Source organism: Rhinolophus hipposideros (genome assembly GCF_964194185.1).
Source record: "Rhinolophus hipposideros genome assembly, chromosome: 21".
In the NCBI taxonomy this organism is placed as follows: Eukaryota; Metazoa; Chordata; class Mammalia; order Chiroptera; family Rhinolophidae; genus Rhinolophus; species Rhinolophus hipposideros.
In genome coordinates, this window is record NC_138067.1 from 21,685,123 (window position 1) to 21,703,164 (window position 18,042).

Below are 18,042 nucleotides of genomic sequence, written 5' to 3' on the forward strand. Positions count from 1 at the left end.
CTGGGTCAAAGGTCACCCAGGACTCAAACCCAGGCTGCCCTGTCCTTCCTTCCGTCCACGGGGCCCATTCTTGGTGGGATAAAACTGCTCATGTCAGGGCTCTCTGGTCCAAAGTGGATTTGACCCCAGCTCTCAAAACGTGGGCAAAAGGGAAAAGTTCTGATTTGGTTTCATTCCTTATAGCCCAGGCTGGTGTGCCCAAATGCAGAAAGAAGTTCTAGAAGAATGCTAGCAGGCCATTCCTGTTGAGCTCTTACTAGGACTGTTTCCCACATGTCAGCTTCCTGAGCCGCACTATGGATTAGCTCGTGACATCTCTGAGAGGGGAACACCACTGCCATTCCCACCTGGGATGAGGGATCACAACAGCATCGATGCTGACCCAGGGGCCTGGCCTGAGAGCCTGCTCTCTTCACCCCCACACTTAAGACGGGAACACAGGCGAACCCCAGCCTTGACCAGCACAGAAAGCTTCTGCCACCCGAGGAGAGGAGCAGAGCAGTGGTAGCCAGGCCGGTGGTCTCTGGGTGCTGGGTCGTGACTCCAGTCTGGCAGTTTTGGGGTAGCCCTCCTCTTCACAGTGACATCAGGGACCCCATTCTGGCCTTGGGCCACCTCAGAACCTCATTTCTTTCTCTTCTGCTGGGTCCACCTCCTCCAGCCACACCAGACCATTTCTGAGCCCCCAAAAGCTTTACCTGTTGCTCTTTGAGCCTTAAAAGCCCTTTTTCCCACACACTCTTTTCAGGCAACATAGAAGAACACAGGTGCTGAGGTTGCAAAGATCTAGATTTATAGCCCAGCTCTGCCCCGCCTGTCCTAGGACCTTGGGCACGTGTCCTGCCTCCTCTGTAAATTGGGCGATGGGGCGGTGGGAGGCTCTGTGAGCTCTTGCATGGAAGGGGCTAAGATAAATCCCTGTGTGGCACTGCCTTCGTTCCGTCCTTATTATAAGGACTCACATGTGCTTCAGGACAGTGCAGACGGCGCGCGGACCAGACTCCTGTGCTGCCGCTGTTCCGCCCGCCCGTCACTGTGCAGGGTGCTGGGCTTCACATCCGTTTCCCGCCGTGGCCATGACTTCTTAGACCCTCGTTTCTCAAGGTGCAGGTTGTGCAGCGTCAGCATTGCCTGGACGCTCAGAAATGGGGACACGGGCCCACCCCATACTCAGAACTACATTGTATTAGGATCACCAGGTGACTTGTGTGCTCCAGTCAGACCGCAGCGGCCTGTTGTAGTCAGCTCTGAATCGCAGCTTTCAGAATTCATTATGATGACGGGAGGAGGGCTGCAGGGCCCAAGGCCGGGTCTGAGGCTCGCCTAGCTCTGCTGCCCAGGCCTTCACTAGTCAGCAGATGGAGAGCCTGGCCCCCTCTTGCCCAGAGCCATCGCTGTTGGCCATCCTGAGGGCCCCTCCCCCCTCCCTCCAGCACCGCCCTGGGCCCCAGCACTGCTCGCTCCTGCAGCAGGCGCAGCGCGCTCCTAGTGCAGCCCCTCCACGGATGTCAGCTTCAAGTTCCAGTGGGCCCTGCTGTGGCCAGTGGTGTATCTCTTGCTCTAACCTGGGCAGCTGGAAAGCCTCCTGGATGTGGGTGGCTGCCCTGTGCAGAGGGCTCCCCGACCTCCACTGGGCTGGTCCATAGCACGGAAAGTGACCACCTTTCAAAGATCAGCTCCCAAGGGTGCTTTTGCTGCAACATCGTAACCACCCTTGTGTCTGTGTAGCTGTGGGCTTGGGCACTCTGATTTGACAGACTCCATAGCCCCCTGAGACCCTGAGTCACAACAGCCCTTGGCCCCCTCTGTCCCAGGGAAGCTAGCCCCTCTCCACCTGTCCCCCTTGATTCCAAACCAGCCTCCCAATCGTGCAACCCCCTCCTCACAGCACTTCCTGTGCCAGGAACTGCGCATTAAGCTCCTTAACCCTGTGACGCTCAGACAGAAACCGCCACCTTGGAGAAGGTGTCACTTCCTCAAGACTGCCAGTTAGCAGCAGGACCTGGGTCTCATCTGGGTCCTCAGGCCCTTCCCCCCATCCTCAGGGCAAAGGGGCTGGTGGGGAGGTAGATGGGAGGATGGGAGCAGAGCAGGAACCCTGCCGGGCCTGGGCTGGGCGGCTAATGTTTTCCCATCTGGTTTTGTTGAACTGTAACTCACGTTGTGTATGGAGGCCAGAGCTATTTTTATCCTGACATGTGAGGCTCCTTCACGTCATAACCACAAAACTCAATCCAAAACATCCCAGGGAAGGTTGTTTGTGAGACGTTCTGCAGATTCTCATGTCGCCACATCAGGTTTCACTTAGTAACATCTGTGGGGCTGGCTCTCTGGCCGCCCACCCCACTGATCTGGTTTTGTGTACCGAGTGCTCCCGACAGCATCTGTCTGCCCCTGGGCCAGCGGTGGTCACGTGAGCTTCCTGCCAGAGTCCGCTTTTCCAAACCAGAAATGCGAGGCAAGCAGCATTCGGCGGCAGTACTGGTCCTCGGCAGGATTGGGGAATGAAACTCCTGCTCTTCTCAGCCCCCCAAAGGGCGCCTCTCTCCTGAGACCATGGCCAGGTGGTTCTCTCCTCCCCACCCCCAGGGCCCTGGCCATACAGCTTGCCCATCCTCCCTGGTGGGCCTGGAAGACTGTTGTCAGTAATGTCACCTGAATAAGCCTCTCAGTCCTCAGCACAGTGTGGAGGGCACACCCTACATCGGGGACCCTGGGCTCCTCCTAACGACCCTTCTAATGAGCAGCAGCACCGCCAGCCAGCAGGAGAGCGCAGCAGAGTTGGCTTTTATCAGCACTGCGGAGAAAGGAGGCCAGTTCTCAGCCATGCTTGTCAAGTGTGTGGACGAGCAAGAGCCAGAAGTGAAGTGGCTTGGGGAAGTGCTATGAGCTCCCCACGGCGAGGCTGCAGTTGGGCAGACATTAGTTCAGTCGAGAGGGGCCTGCCATTCCCTGTGGTAGCTCCTGGAGTGAGTAGAGTTGTTCCCCCCGGCCCCCATCTCCTCCTGAGCCTGCAGCCCTGCCTGAGAACATCTAAGGTTCCATCTCAAGCCAACTGGGCCTGAGAGCTGGTAAGGTCAGAAAAGTGGCTGGTGGCCCAGTGGGAGACTGAGGCCAGGAAAGACTGAGTAGGCCCTCAGCCTGTCCATGGTGAGCACTGCGATGGGCCCAGCCCTGACCAGTCGACCCAAGGAGTGTTGCCCTCCCCCTGCTGGGAGACGACTGTCCTGACATGTTGTTTCTCCACAGTTGGGCCAGGATCTCAAGCTTTACGAGGCTTGTGGTGCTGTCCTATGGAGGTTCCTCCTCTCGAGGGCAGTGGCCCTGACCAGAGTCCCTCTGGCATGTGGGAGCCTGGAGGCCAAAAGGCCCTTCCCGGACAGCTGCAGGCCATGCCGAACGGCTCCCCTGAAGCTCCCACCACACCGACCTCCTGTCAGCCAAGTCTTGGGGAAGGTGCCTGCCTCCTGCTCTTTGTAGTTTGTAAGTGCTGGGAGTGCAGTGAGGTCTGAGCTGCAGCGGCTTTCCCGGCAACCACGGCACTGTGAGGACATGAGTCACTTGCCATGGCTTCTTGTAAACTTGTCTCTCCTTCCTCCTTCCTCCCACTAAGGGCATCAGCTCCAGGGGCTGCCATGCAGACCTGGATTTTGAGAGTTGCTTGTGTGGCCCAGAGAGGGGCCTGTGGCTAAGGAGACCAGGGATGTGTCCAGAGCAGCCCTGGGCTTTCTCTTCTGCCATCTTTGGCCAGTCTGCCCGCTGAGAGGTGGCAGGTCTCTCTGATGTGGGGTTGGTAGACTTACAGGTGACTCCGTCTCCTCCTTGCAGCTTCCCCTACCTCTCAGCAGAGCACTATGAAATGTTCCCAGATCTGAAGTCTTCCCCACTCAGAGACATTCCACACTACCCCCGAGACCTCAGTCATCCATTATAAGACTTCAAGAGGAAGAGCAGTTTGCCCATGCAGTGGTCTGGGTTACGGCATGTTTGCTAATAATAGCAGCACAGACTATGTGGCAAGCGCAGGCCCAGAGCATGTTCTGTCTCATTTAATAGGATTCTTACTGCCCCACTCTACGGATGAGGAAACAGGCTTAGAGAGAGTAAGACTTGCCCAGAGTTGCATAGCCAGTGCCTGGCAGAGTGCAGATCTGATCGGAACCTGCTCTGATGACCTCCCAGGCCGAGCTCTGAAATACCATGCTCGATACTTCCCAGCACCGCCCCAGTGCCTGCCCAAGATATCCAGCCCCTGGGGAATGGAGATCATGGTCCCAGGTGGCTCCCGTTGGGGAGGATTTCTTTGTGGTCATCCTGTGTTGGTCCCTTTGTCTGTCCTTTGGAATACTTTGGAGCCTAAGTGGCACTAGGCCTGGAAATGGGGTGGGACGGGGGTGCACATACAGAAGCAAGAAGGGGACAGGGACATAAGGAGCCATCATGAATAAGTACCCAGGAGAAGGCTGCAGTAAGCTGGGTTCCAGTCCACAGGTACTTCCAGTGGGGTTGCAGGGGGGCCTGTGCCCTCCAGCCAGGCCACCACGGGGAGGTGAATTCATATCCTCTGTGGGGATGTGAAGAGGGGCCCAGGAGGCAGCCAGCCTGCCTCAGCAGCTGTATCTGCAGCCACCTCTTCAGAGATCAGCACCAGCTGGGCGTGGGGTAATTCGATCTGTAAGAATGTGACACTTGATTCTGCAAAAAGCCCCCTCTGGGCCAGGGGGCAGAGACTGTTTGCCATTCCAGAATCACTCAGGACCTCCCAGGCCAGGCCGTCGGGGCAAGGACCCAGAAAAACGCACTGCAAACAACAGTAGTTCAGTGAGGCCCACCTTTGAACTGGGCTTCTCACTCGAGGGTTGGCCCTTGGACAGGGTCTGGGACCAGTCGAGGAGGTTCTCAGGAGAGAGGACAGTAGTTTGAAGGTGTAGCTCCTGATAAGGAATCCTCACACCATAATTTACCACTGCGTTTTCCAATTCCCACCTACTTCCCTATAAGGACTGTGCAAGGACATAAGGGAAGTCTAAATTCAGCCTAAAGATAGCTCCTGGGAGAAGGTTTCACTGCTACTTCCTGGCCATTGGCCACTGGTCAGCCCACAGGGGCTCCTCTGTAGGCTCACTTATAGTACTCTGGGTAGTTCTATACATTACATGCTTTGGGCTGATGCTTCTGGAGCTATATCCCCTTGCACAGCCAAACTTGACTCCCAGAGGCCCCACATCCCGCCTATTTCATGCTGGTGTGTGGCCATCTTCTCCCTGGTTGGGAGAGGAAGTCATGGCTACGATTACTGGGACAGAGAGGGGCCACCCGGAAAGTGATGGCCCCAGATACCTCCGTCAGCCACTCCGCTTCCTCCAGTGTTCTTCCTGAGTTCCAAACTTCCAGTTAGAAGTTGAAAAACTTCTAGGGATCCAACGTACAGCGTGGTAATTATAATTAATAATACTGTATTACATACTTAAAAGTAGCTAAGAGTAGATCTTACATGTTCTCACAACAAAAAAGAATGAAAATTGTGTGAGGCGGTAGAGGTGCTAGCTAAATGCTATGGTGTTAATCATATCTAAGTGTATCAAATCAATATGTACAACTTAAACTTACAGTTATATGTCAATTACATCTCAACAAAGCTGAAAAAATTAAATATACAAAATAAAGTGTATACAAAAGTTAAAAAAGACATCATTCCCACGCAGGAGCTGCAACCTCTTCTCCTGCCTTTAGTGAAAAAAAGAAAAAGACATCGTGTTATACTGGGACAACGAGCTATCCATCCATGTGCAAAAAAAAAAAAAAAATGACTTTGGACTCCTTCCTCACACCATATACAAAAATTCAAGTGGATCAGAGACATAAATGTAAGAGTTTAAAAAAAAAAAAATCTTCGAAGAAAGCAGATCAGTAAATCTTTCTGACCTGGATTAGGGAATAGTTTCTTAGATGTGGCACCAAAAGCACAAGCAACCAAAGAAAAAATAAATTGGACTTCAAAAATTGAAAATTTTGTGCTTCAAAGGACACCATGAAGACAGTAAAAAGACAACACACAGAATGCAAGAAAATATTTGCAAATCAAATATCTGAAAAGAGACTTGTATCCAGTATAAAGAACTCTTACACCTCAACAATAAAGACAAATGACCCAATTTAAAAATGGGCACAGGCTTTGAATCAAGATTTCTCCAAAGAAGATACTCAGCCGGTCAGCACATGAAAAGGTGTGCAATATCATTAATCATTAGGGAGGTGCAAAGCAAACCACAGGGAGATACTACTACTGCCCATCTGCTAGAAGGGCTATAATCAAAATGAGATAATAACAAGCACTGGCAAGGAGGTGCAGAAATTGGAACCTTCATCCATGGCTGGTAGGAATGTAAAATGGTGCAGCCATCTTACATTGTGGAAAACAGGCAGTTCCTCAAAAGTTTAAACAGGAATTCCTCTCCTGGGTATATAACCAAGAGAAATGAAAACATGTTCACACAAAACCTTGTATGTGAATGTTCATAGCAGCATTATTAATAGCCAGAAAGTGGAAACACCCAAATGTCCACCAACTGCTGAATGGATAAAATATGGTCTATCCGTACAGTGGAATATTCAGCCATAAAAACAAATACAAGACTGATACATACTACAGCATGGATGAACCTTGAAAACATGCCGAGCAAAAGAAGCCACATACTACTGTATGAGTATGTGAAATGTCCAGAATAAGTAGATCCATAGAGATAATAGATTAATGGTTGCCTGTGGCTGGTGGAGGGAAAATGGAGAATGACAGCTAATGGGTACAGGGTTCTTTTGGAGTCATGAAAAGTGTTCTGGAATTAGTGGTGATGGAGCGCAACTCTGTGAATATACTGAAAAGCACTGAATCGTACACTTTGAAAGGGTGAACTTTATGTATGTGAATTATATCTCAAGCTGTTTTTTGTTTGTTTGTTTTTTAATGCCATGTTAATGTGTTGGGCAGCTGGAGTGAGGATGCCTACCATCGCTAATGCCTCTTTCCAGCAGTGCTGTTGAGGGCAGCATGTGTTAGAAAGGAAAGGGGGGAACCCATGGGGTGTGGAAATACACTGCGTCCCGTAACGGTAGTCCCAGCATTCCCTCCACCCTGTCCTTGTCCCCTCCCCTCCATGCTAGATGCCTTGCAGAGGAGAACACGTGGGGGTGGGGGGTGAGGCTGCATCTGGCCCTCGGTCCTCAGTGTGGTTTCAGCTGGGACACCTATCAGAGGGAGACCTCCAGTGTGCTTCTGTTTCTAAAGTCCACTAGGGCTTTGAAAGTGTTTGGAGTAGAATTTGTGAGAGCATCTTTGCCTGCAGATAAGGAAGAATGTCCAATTTCAAAACATTAGGTCAAGATTGAAACACTTGGTAACATTTTGTTAGTGTGTGCTGTCTTTAATCTAGTGGTTGTGGGTAGCTTTTACTTTTTCTTGTCACATTGGGTAAAGTGGCTTTTGCCTCTCAGGGTTTGTCAGTTTTGTTAACCATTGAGATTGTGTATGTGTCTTCCCCTCTTTTTTCTCTTTGACTTGTTTGTCAAAATAAAGCACAAGTGTATTTTATTTATTGGGATAATGAGAAAAATTTGTTTTTTAAAAATGTCATAGCACCTAGCAGAGGGTCCTACTCATCCTAGCAGGTGTCGCTAAGTGATTGGGGCCTGGCTGGGGGTGTGGACAGGTAAGTGGGTGCGCTTGCAGTAAGCAGAGTGGTATTTGCTCATAAATACTTACGTAGTCCTCGGTGTTTGTTGTCAAGGTGTTGCCGGCTCTTGAGTAAAGATTTTCCCTCATCTTGTTACACACAGACACCCCACCGCCCCACTACCACCTTTTTGGTGTTTGTAATGGTTTATATTTTATGGTGGGTCCTATCACCCTGTGGACACAATAAATCCCAGCTCTGTCCCTTTCTCTACAGGTACCAAAGGCTTCGAATGTTCTCCTTCCACTCCTACCATGAACTCCTACTTTTATAAGTTCATGATCAACCTTCTCAAGAGGTTCAGCAGTGAACGGAAGCTCTTGGAGGTCAGAGGTGCTTTCATCATCAGGTTAGTCTCTGTCTGCTTTCTCTTCCTCACACAGCCATGGTTTTTCATTTTCACTCCATGCAAGGTGTCGAAGCAACCAGTTCCTCTCGCTTTTGTTGCCTGCTTTGCCTGACCTTTGTATTTGTTCTTAAAAGAAACAAAGAGGGTTTTCCCCTTCACACCAAGTTGCTGGTGCTACTGACATGAAGCAGGTCAATGTCACCATTTTTTAAACAAATGAAATAGTAGTTCACTTGTGAGGTAATATGTTCCTTTGAGGTTAAACACCTGATCATTAAATGCCCTTGTCAGAGTCTTTGGGGAGGAAAGTAGGTGAACCCGCCAGAACATGGAACGGGGCAGTGTGCAGTGCCCCACTGCCAGTGCAGAGTTTGGCCAGGACTGGTGACAGCAGTGGCTCTGGCGGAGCCAGGTACTTGAGTCGTGTGAGCCTCTAGAACTGTCATCACCAGTAGCATGGCCAGGTGTGGCCCTTTGCCTTCCACTCAGCTCCAAGGAGCAGAGTGACCTTCAGGCCAACAAAATCTAGATGAGACACAGATTTTTCCAGGCTCCCCAAAAAAACCAGGTGGAGGAGTTTTCCAGAATAGTCTGGCCCCAGATGCTCTACGGCAATGGTTCTCGGCTCTGGCTCCGTGTTAGGTCACCAAGAAGACTTAAGAAAGAAGGTGATGGCTGGGCCTCCCCTACCAGTGAAATCAGAACCTCTGGGGTGATGAGGGTCATTAAAGCCATCCGGATGCTTGGGGAACAGACTAGACTGATATGGTCCCAGGAGTCCAGGAGGCTCCTGAGGCCGTTGGGCTGGAGGGGCAGTTGAAGGAGGATTCCCTGCAGACGCTTCAGCCCGTGCGGAGGCTTCAAGGCTGTAAACCGGAAGGCAGGGGAGAGTTGCCTTAGCTTTGCGGGCCATACTAAGGATTGGGACCTTACACAGAGGTCACGGGAAGCCACTGAAAGGGCTTGAGCAGAGGAATGGTGTGACCAGATTTCTGTTTTTAAAGATTACTGTGCTGCTGGGGGAGAATGGGTGGAGAAGGGCAAGATGGACACGCGGGAGAGCAGTTAGGAGGCTGTTGTCCGAGTGAGAGATGGTGGCAGGCAGATAGAAAGAAGCAACAGGATTCAAGAATTAATTAGTAGGAGCCCTGTTAGTATAATCAATTGGTGATTGATTGCATGAGGGAATAAGAGGAGAGGGACTTGAAAGTGACACCCAAGACTCTGGTGTGACAGCGGGGGGGTGGTGGCAGTCCCTGGGATGGGAGCCCTGGAGGACGAGCAGGGAGGGGGGAAAGGCCTATGTTTCCGTTTAAATTGCTTTGGGAACCTCAAAGGAGAGATGCTGAGGAAGCAGTTTGCTATACCTGTCTCTCAAAAGAGGGACCTAGGCCCCAGACACAAATCTGGAAACTGCAGGCATAGCTACTCATTCATTCAACACATACTGACTGACTTCTGACTGCAGGCTACCGTTCCAGTGCTCTCGGGGAGTTTGCATTCATAGGGAGTAAGAACAGTCAGGGGTAAGAGGACAGAGAGGGAAGGAAAAGGACCAGAGCTGAGTCCTTAGGAGCTCCAGTGTGTAACGGTCAGGGGAAAGAGAAGCCAAGAGAGGAGGCTGGGAAGAGCCCAGCAGGTAGGAAGAAGCAGAGGGAAGAGGGGAATGGCAGGAGGCAGTGGTGGGAGATGGGACCTAAAGAGTCTCCTGGGCGGCACGAGAGAGGGAACACCTGGGCCTTAGCTCGAGGGCTGAGGTAGAGTTGAGGGAACCTGGAGAATAGGCCAAAAAGTTGAGTTGAAGGGGGCGGGGCAAGCTAGCTTGACCAGGACAAACAGCAGGACCACAAAATCCCTGCCCCTCGGGAGAAGGGGCTTCTGACAGTAGACTACCAAAAGGTGTCCGGTGGTGGTGGGAAAGGATTGGCCTTTGGGGCCGGAGAATTCTTTGTGGCAGGGACTGTCCTGTGCACTGTAGGATACTGAATAGCATCCCTGGTCTCTCTCTACCCACTAGATGCCAGTAGCACCCACCCCCATCCAGTTGGAATAATCAAAAATGGCTCCAGACATTTCCAAATGTCCCCTGAAAGCAAAATCGCCCCGAATGAAAACCAGTTACGGAGGGACAGAAATGAATCCTTATCTTTATTGGCCCAAAGGGGAAGATTTCCATGGTTTTTCTTCGCAGTCAGTTAAAGTAAAGGTTAGATGTGGTACAAGAGACCCCCCCGCCAGGAAAATGACAGACTACCCCACATGAGTGACAGTTAACTTGATGTGATTTTCCAAATTGCAGAGGTGTTCGCCCTCTGACGAGCCTGCCTTGCCTGGAAGACTTTCAGGGAACCAGTGGACAAAGAGGCCTTTGAAAAGGCATTCATAGCTAGTTTCCTCTTTGGAGAACCGGGCTGTAATGGGTTCTTCCATCCTCTCTCAGCCTCGCATGCCCCATCAGGGCCTTGGGGAGAGGGAGCTCAGGGGAGTAAGCAACACCCCCAGACCGCACCAAGCAGAAGTTTGGCAACGTGGGCTCCATGCCCCTGGTGGCCCTGCCGCCCCCTGTGCCCATTTACAGCCTCTGGCAGGGAGGCTTCACTTGCTCTGCAGAGTCTCCCTCCTGGGTGGGCATCCCGGGCTGATGGGAGTCCTCATTTTGCAGAAGGGAAATGAGAGGAAGCCATGTACCCGCCCGGCTTAGTCGCAGCTGGGCTGCAGACCCCTGTACTCTGCTAATCCCGACGTAGCTGCCACTTTATCCCTTCTGTGAGAGAGTGCCAAGCCGGGTGCCTTGAGGGGCACTGCACAACCTGCGAGCCAAGGCCACCTGGGGCCCCGCTTCTCATGGGAGTTCCTCCCTCCTCGTCCACTGGGGGCTCGGTGTACCAGCATACCGAGGGCTCACACCCCTCGTGGACCACACTGGGGCCTCCTGGCCATGGAGCCGGGCCTCGTGCCCACCCTGCGTAGCCACGGAGATCTCCTAGCCTTTGGTACTTGCACAAAGAACCAGGGCTGGGACAGAAGGAACCTTGGGGGGGGGGAGGGGGCCCTCACACATGTTGTTCTCTTAGTCCTTTGCTTCTTTTGTTCAGCCAGCCATTTCCCCAAAGCAGCACCAGCACCTGTCAGGACGTGGTACAGCCTCTTCTGGGCCATGCTGGTTCTGTGGACCTGCTGCCTGTTTAGCCAGCATGCCGGGCCTCTGCCCAGGGCACAGTCCAGAACCCCCAGTCTGGGCTGTCAGACACTGAGGAGATGTGTTTCCCCCTCCTTCCCTTCAGCGGAGGTTTGCCGGGGACGAGCCCTCGGGAGCAGCAGCCTGCCGGCCTGATTCTCGTTTCATTTCCTTATTTTCTGCTGAGGGCTATAAAGAGGAGCATAATAATGGTACATGCAGACTGCTGAGATGAAGCTGCAGGCCTGATAAGAACCACAACCAACAATTTAACCCTCTCCTTCAGGTGTTACACAAACTATAAGTTGCTCCTATCCACCTCCAAGATCAAGCATTGAGAGGAAAGAGTCTTCTGGCAAACAAGTCAAAAGCCATTATTTCTGCAGAGTGTGTTTAGCTCAGGATCCAGGGGCGGCTGCCGTCTCCAGGACAAAGGCATCTGGAGCTCCTGAAGACAAACATGGTGGGGGGTCTTGGCAGTGCAGTGAGGAAGAGGCATGATTTCCTTCAGGACCTGGAGCATTTCCTCTCACCCAGGCACCTTTCCCAGGCTGCACGTCTGGGGGGTACCCCGGGAGTGGGCCCCCAACCCCACCCCCCAAACTCCAACAAGGCCCTGGGCGGGTTGGACATCCTCTCTGGGTCCAAATAGCCTTGTTATCTACTGAGCGGAAGAGTGTAGATGCGTGTTGAGTTTGGGGAATCCAGTGGCTCCAAAACCTCATCTCAGCCAGACTTGTTTTGACCCGCTCCCAAGCTCACATCTGGAGGGAAGATGAGGACGGGGGTAGGGTTGCTGAGAGGGGCTGGTGCTGGGTACCCCCAGCCCCTGCCCGCACCCACACCCTCTCCCCAGGACGCCCCAGGCGTAGGGCAGATGGGCCTCCCATGGGCACTCAGGGCAGGATTAAGAGAACTTCTGGAGTCAAACAGACTTGCGTTCGAATCCCAGGTCCTCCAGTTTTTAACTGCGTTACCTGTTTCCAAGCCTGTTTTGCTGTGACAAACAAAAATGATAGCGCCTGCCTGCCATTTGCAGAAAGGGTTACATAAGACCGCGCATGTTATGGCACTTAGCACACTTGATAAAGGGGAGCTGTTGTTCCACCTCATAATTATGGCCCCGGCCTCCCACAGCGGTCTGTGGGGAGGGGAAACCGGACTTGAGAAAGGGTGAAATAATTGAAACTTCTGTGCAGACAGCTGTCTCTGGTGTGCCAGGCCTGCTGCCCCAGCACCCAGGGCACCCACCAGCAGCCCAGCCCAGCCCCTTTAAAACAACTCTGCCCAGGGTGGGTGTTCGTGTACATTTCCCTCTTCCAGCCTCTTCCCACCCTCCATGCCAGTGCAGGCAGCACAAGTGCAGGCCTTGTTTTCCTATGAACCGGCCACTTCTACTCAGCAGAAAAAACAAGGAGGGAGAAAATGCAGCCTCTGTGATAAACTGTGATATGAACTCCAGCGTAATCCAACAGCTGGGATCTTTACAAGGCCTGCTTCTGTGCTGGGAAGGGAGCAGGAGTGAGGACGCCCCACTCTGCCAGCCAAGACTGCCCTATGGCCAGCCGTCCTTTGCCTGAATCAGCTGAGCCTTTCCCTTCCTCTTCCTCCCTGCCACTTTGCAGAGAGGACTGGCCAGAGAACGCGTTCTTTTCAGCCAGTGGCTACTGGGAAGGCAAGGTCTCCAACCCCAGCCATCCTAGTGGATGGTGGGTGAGGTCCTGAGCACCCCTAAAGGGAAAGGGCTGCCCCTAAGATGAAGTGGGTGTTTGAAGAGCATGGCTGGGGGCCCAAGCAGGAAAGGGGGAAGCAGTCATGAGACCCCATCCCCCCCACCCCGCTTGCATAAGAGCCCTGTGTTGGGGGCCCGTGGAGTAGGGAATTGATTGGCTGCTGAGGTGGGTGGTGGGGCAGGGGAGCCAAGGCCTAGGAAACCACTGGAAACTGGACTTGTTCTTAATTGCAGGGGCTGGGGGGAGGGCCTCAAGAGAAGAAGCTCTTTCATCTAGTAATTGGGAAATTCCACTTTGCTATCCTTGTGCATTCTGCCGGTGAGAAAAGCCCTTGGCTGGAGCCAAATGGCCACTGTAGCTGGGGCAGCCCACACCAGCTGGTCTCACCCTCCTCACTCTTTCCATAGCCTCCCAGTCTCTGGATTGGGCGTCGCGTACACCCCCTATACCCTGTCTGTCTTTATATGTCACCTTACCTGCCCCAGGGGCATTGGCCAGTCCCCCAAAAACCCATCGTGCTGATGTTTATAGAAGATGACTCAGAGTAAAGTGGCAAGACCCAGATCTCTGGTTCAGTGGCATTTCAGAAAAGCGTGCTTTGCCTCCGGCCCCCAGCATGCAGAGAGGGCTTCTAAGAGGCCCCACTCTGATCTCTTCCTCTCACCCGTCTAATGGACTGCGTTCGTTTGCTCAGATTAAAAATACATTGCTGTCACAGACATGTACCCGCCCAACTAAGTGCTTCTGCTATAAGAGGTCATGATCCGCTACCCAAACGCAGATGGGTTTTCATCTTACGTTAGTTTGTAGCCATAGTATTCGGTCCCCAACTGAGGGGAAGGAGACAGCACATTGAACAGGGCTAGAAGAATTCTTCCGGGAAATTTCTTACATCCCTCTCAGTAGAAACTTATCTTCTTGCCAGCTTTAACTCTGCCCAGCTCCTTTTGTGAATCTTCTGGAGCTTTCCACCATCATTCTCCCCACTGGGGCCAGGGCTGGGGTGCTTTGTTGAGATGCAGGACAGCAAAGGAAGCGTGAGGCAGAAGCTCCTTTACACAGTCAGCTCTTGGCTCTGATCTCCTAATTGGGGACAGTGCTGAAGGAATGTGAATGGCAGGCACAAATTAACACACCAGACAAAGAGTCCTACCCTCGAAGACAAGAAGATGTCCTCGTGAAGGGCAAACTTCAGAGCCCCACCCACTATATTTCTGTTGTCCCCTAATACCTGGCAAAGTGCCAGCATGCCAGCATCTCACAGAGTCAGCCATGACCTAGGGGTGGCAGGAAGGGCTCGGGGCCTGGGGACAGGCCAATGGCTCTGCTCTGCTTCCTCCATGCAGTCCAAACACTGGCCATAGAGCCCGCTGAGCACTTCTTATAAGCGACGTGTTTTCTTCTGGAAAATGGAAACATGTGTTGGGCCTTGCTGGGCCAGGCTGGGATTAATTAGGTTTAACTAGGGGGTATGGGGGAAGGAGAGGAAATGCTAGCCAGAAGGAGCCCTGCGCAGTGTGTTCTGAAAGTCTGCGGAGCTTTAGAGGGAAGTGTCCCCTTGTTTCAAGGGTCCTTCTGGATCCCTGTGATGGGCCTGGAAAGGACCATGGGTCCGCTCGCTCTGAGCTGGGCTTGTAAGAGGTTAGAGGTCACCAATGAACTTGGCAGGGGAAGGCCATACGACCAAAGCAGCCTCCTCCCACGGAGCACGGAGCCAGCCGTTCACCCCGGCATCCTGAAGCCCCTGTGGTGGGGGCGAGGACTCAGGAACCATTCCGTGCCCCCCTCACGGGCACGGGTGCTGGCTCCTGCTGGGCCCTCTCCCGCCTCTGATTAAAATGTGTAGTCTCCACACCTGAGAAACATCAGCTCCCAGCCCATGGCTCAGGCAGGTGGTGATTGTCAGGAACTGCTGCCAAGGGCTGAGAATTTGATAATGAATTTCTTTCTGAAGTTTGAGAGGTTGTTTCTGGATGGAATTTGCAGTACTCTAGATCTGTTTGTACCTTACCTGAGAATGCCAGGAAACTAACAAAGATTTGACTTTGGTAAGTCAAACAGCTTGGTCATTTAGCAGCAGGTAGCTGATGGGTAGCAAAATGGTGCATCTTAAGCAAATCGTGGCAGGTTTGGAATTGGCTCCTGAAAGTCATTTCCTTCTGCCTCCGTGGGGTAGAGCTGCATCTGAGAAAGTACAAACAAAGGGGCGTCCTTCGTTTTAAAAATGCTTTTAAACTCCTTCAAGAGCGGCAGTTACAGAGTATATATATCCTGTTCGTTCGTCCATTATAGGATGCATTTCTCAGGAAACTTTCTTTCCTCCTGTATCACTTCAGCTTAGGTATCTTCAGCCCCTTGGGGGCCCGTGTTCTCCCCGTTCTCCCCACAGGTGGTTTCTTTTAGCAGGTAGCCACAAAGATCACACACACATCCGCCTTTGGAAAAATACACAGAAGGGTTTCTATCACATGCAGTTTGTGAAAGGCCATCCAGCCCAGCTGCCCCTTCCACGCAGGTCAGAGGAGAATTCCCATCTCCACACACGGACCATGGTTGCAGCTTGGAGGATCCTGGCCTGGGGCATCCTTGGCACCACCGAAAGTCTCTTGGGATCGGAGCGCGTAATGGAACTTCTTTAAAAGTTTGAAGCTTTAGCTCCCAGGAGAGTGTGGTCCTTGGGTCTCTGGCTGCCGCCGTCATGTGTTTTAATGCCCCTGTAGCGCCAGAGCATCTGCCCCCAACTCCCTCACCCTATGGCATTGGGCTTCGCTCCACGGGGGAGCTACGTAGCCATCCCGAGACCCAGAGCTGACGTCCTTGGTTGCCTTCCAGACTGGGTGGTGGAGGCCATGTGGGAAAACTGCCTGATTTCCAGTCTGGACTTGCTTTTCCTCAGCCCTCACTGGAAAAAAGCAGTGCTCTCTTGTGGCATCTCCCTTTTACCCAGGGTCGTTCACCCACAGAAAATCCCCACCAGGACCCATGCTGGTGTGACCTCCTCCGCCTCCTCCTCTGCCAGGGATCTCCTCCTGCTGGCTGCCACCTCTCAGGCAGAAGTGAAACTGTAAATCTGCGTGCCCTTCCCTCTAGGCCCCGGCCCTCCAGACTCCTGGCTGTCCATTAGCCTAGCCCACTTCCGGTCTGTATTTAGATGACATCATCTCATTGGAACTGCCTGGCGTTTGCACAGTGAACGTCTTTCTTGGTCTAAATCTCCATTTCAACTCTTGCTCAAGAGGACGTGTCTTACCCACTCCTTCCTCCCAGATTATTTGTTTTTCCTTCTGGTTTATCACAGTCGCTCACATCATCCACGATGGCCTCTCCGTGAAGCTGAGTTGAGATGGATTTCAAGTGCACTCCAGAGTCATCGCTCCTTGTTCCCAGTCCTCTGTCCAGCGTCCTGTGCTGTCTGTTTTGAGCCTCACCTCTCACTCTTTCCTTTCAGAGGCTGCTTTTCTAAGCACTAAATTTTGTGTCTCTCCATTTCTTCTGCATGTGCCAAGTCACGTGTCCCAGCTCCAGCTCTCACACGTGATGGGTTTCCCGAACGTGGGGCCCTCTGAACCTCCTTGTTGCTCCCCCAGAGAGCTGCTTCTTTAGCCCAATAATAGCACTCGTGTCTCCATTTTCCCCTCAGCCTGTCATCAGTAAACTCATGGCCATGATGGGCCCTTCTGTGTATCCCTTCCCTTCCCTGTGAAGGAAGAACCGTTGTGCAGACTTGAAGACTCCCCACCCTCCGCTTGGCTTCAGAAAAGAATGCGTCTCAGAAACTCTGCTGTGTCCCCAGAAGTCCTGACTTGCTTTCTGCTTGTGTTTGCCATCTCCACGTTACACTTTTGGCATCAGTGCCCCGGATCCGTCTTCTTTCCTCTTCCTGATCAGGGCAAGGTGGCAGCCTTGTCTACCTCCATGTCTTGATGCCTTTTTTAATATAAATTTTTCACTGAAGAACAACTTAACCTACTATTTAAAATTATACAAATCATAAATGTGCTACAGCTCAGCCATTTAGTGGCTACCTAGCTTTTGCTAATTGTCTACACCCACGTAACGAGCACTCAGACCCAGAAGTAGGTTACCCAGAGGTCCCTTCCACGTTGCCGCCCTCCTCCCCAAAGTAGCCATAGTCCTGCCTTCTGAGTTCATTTTACCTGCTTTTCAACTTTGTACATAAATGGAATCATACTGTTGGTGCCCTTTTACAAAGTCGGGCTTCTTTTGACTTACCTTATGTTTGTGAGATTCATCTGTGTTAGATATAGTTCACATTTCTGTAGAGTATTCCACTGTGGAGATACCACGATTCGTTTACCCATTCTGCTGTTGATGGCATTTGGGTTATTTTCAGTTCGGCACCATCATGAATAATGCTGCTATGCACATCCTTTCACATATACATGCATTTATATATACAAACATTTCTCTTAGATACAGACCTAGGAATTGCTGGATCGGAGCCCATACATATGTTTAGCTTTAATAGATGTCATCCGAAGTGGTCGTACCGACTTCCATTCCCACCATGGTGTGTGAGTCCAGTTCTCACCTCCTCACCAACCCTTGCCAGTGTCAGTCTTTGATTGTAGCCATTCTGGTAGGTGTGGTGGTATCACACTATGGTTTAATTCACATTTCCCCAGAGACTAATGAAGTCAAAGAACCTCTCATCGCTGACTGGCCTTTTGGATCTCCTCTTTTGTGATGAGCCTGCCTATTCGAGTCATTTTCCATTGGTTTTTCAGTGTTTTTCTTATTGATTTGTGGAAGTTCTTTCTCTTTCTGAATTCGAGTCTTTCTCAGATATTTATACTGTAATTATCTTGTCTTGCTCTTAATTGCTATCTTGGCGACCAGAAGTTCTTTATTTTTCATGTAGCCCAGGTGATCAGTTTTTCTTCACAGTTAACATTTATGTTTTGTGGGGCTTTTTCAGGGGATTCGGAGCTTATGAGAACTCACCATAAAGCTGCCTGATCCTGTGGGTATTTGTTAAGCATTTCCAGTGAGCTGGACACTGAGTACAATCCACCTGAAACCCAGAGTCAT

At 51.7% G+C, this 18,042-nt stretch overlaps 1 protein-coding gene across 1 annotated transcript in view; it reads left to right on the forward strand.

Moving 5' to 3' along the window:
- VAC14 (VAC14 component of PIKFYVE complex) overlaps positions 1 to 18,042 on the forward strand; it is a 93,798-nt gene that overhangs the window by 48,527 nt on the left and 27,229 nt on the right. The window contains exon 14 of the mRNA XM_081032908.1: positions 7,947 to 8,079. Within this exon, the coding sequence (XP_080889034.1) occupies positions 7,947 to 8,079 (133 nt within the window). The remainder of the gene's footprint in view (positions 1 to 7,946; positions 8,080 to 18,042) is intronic.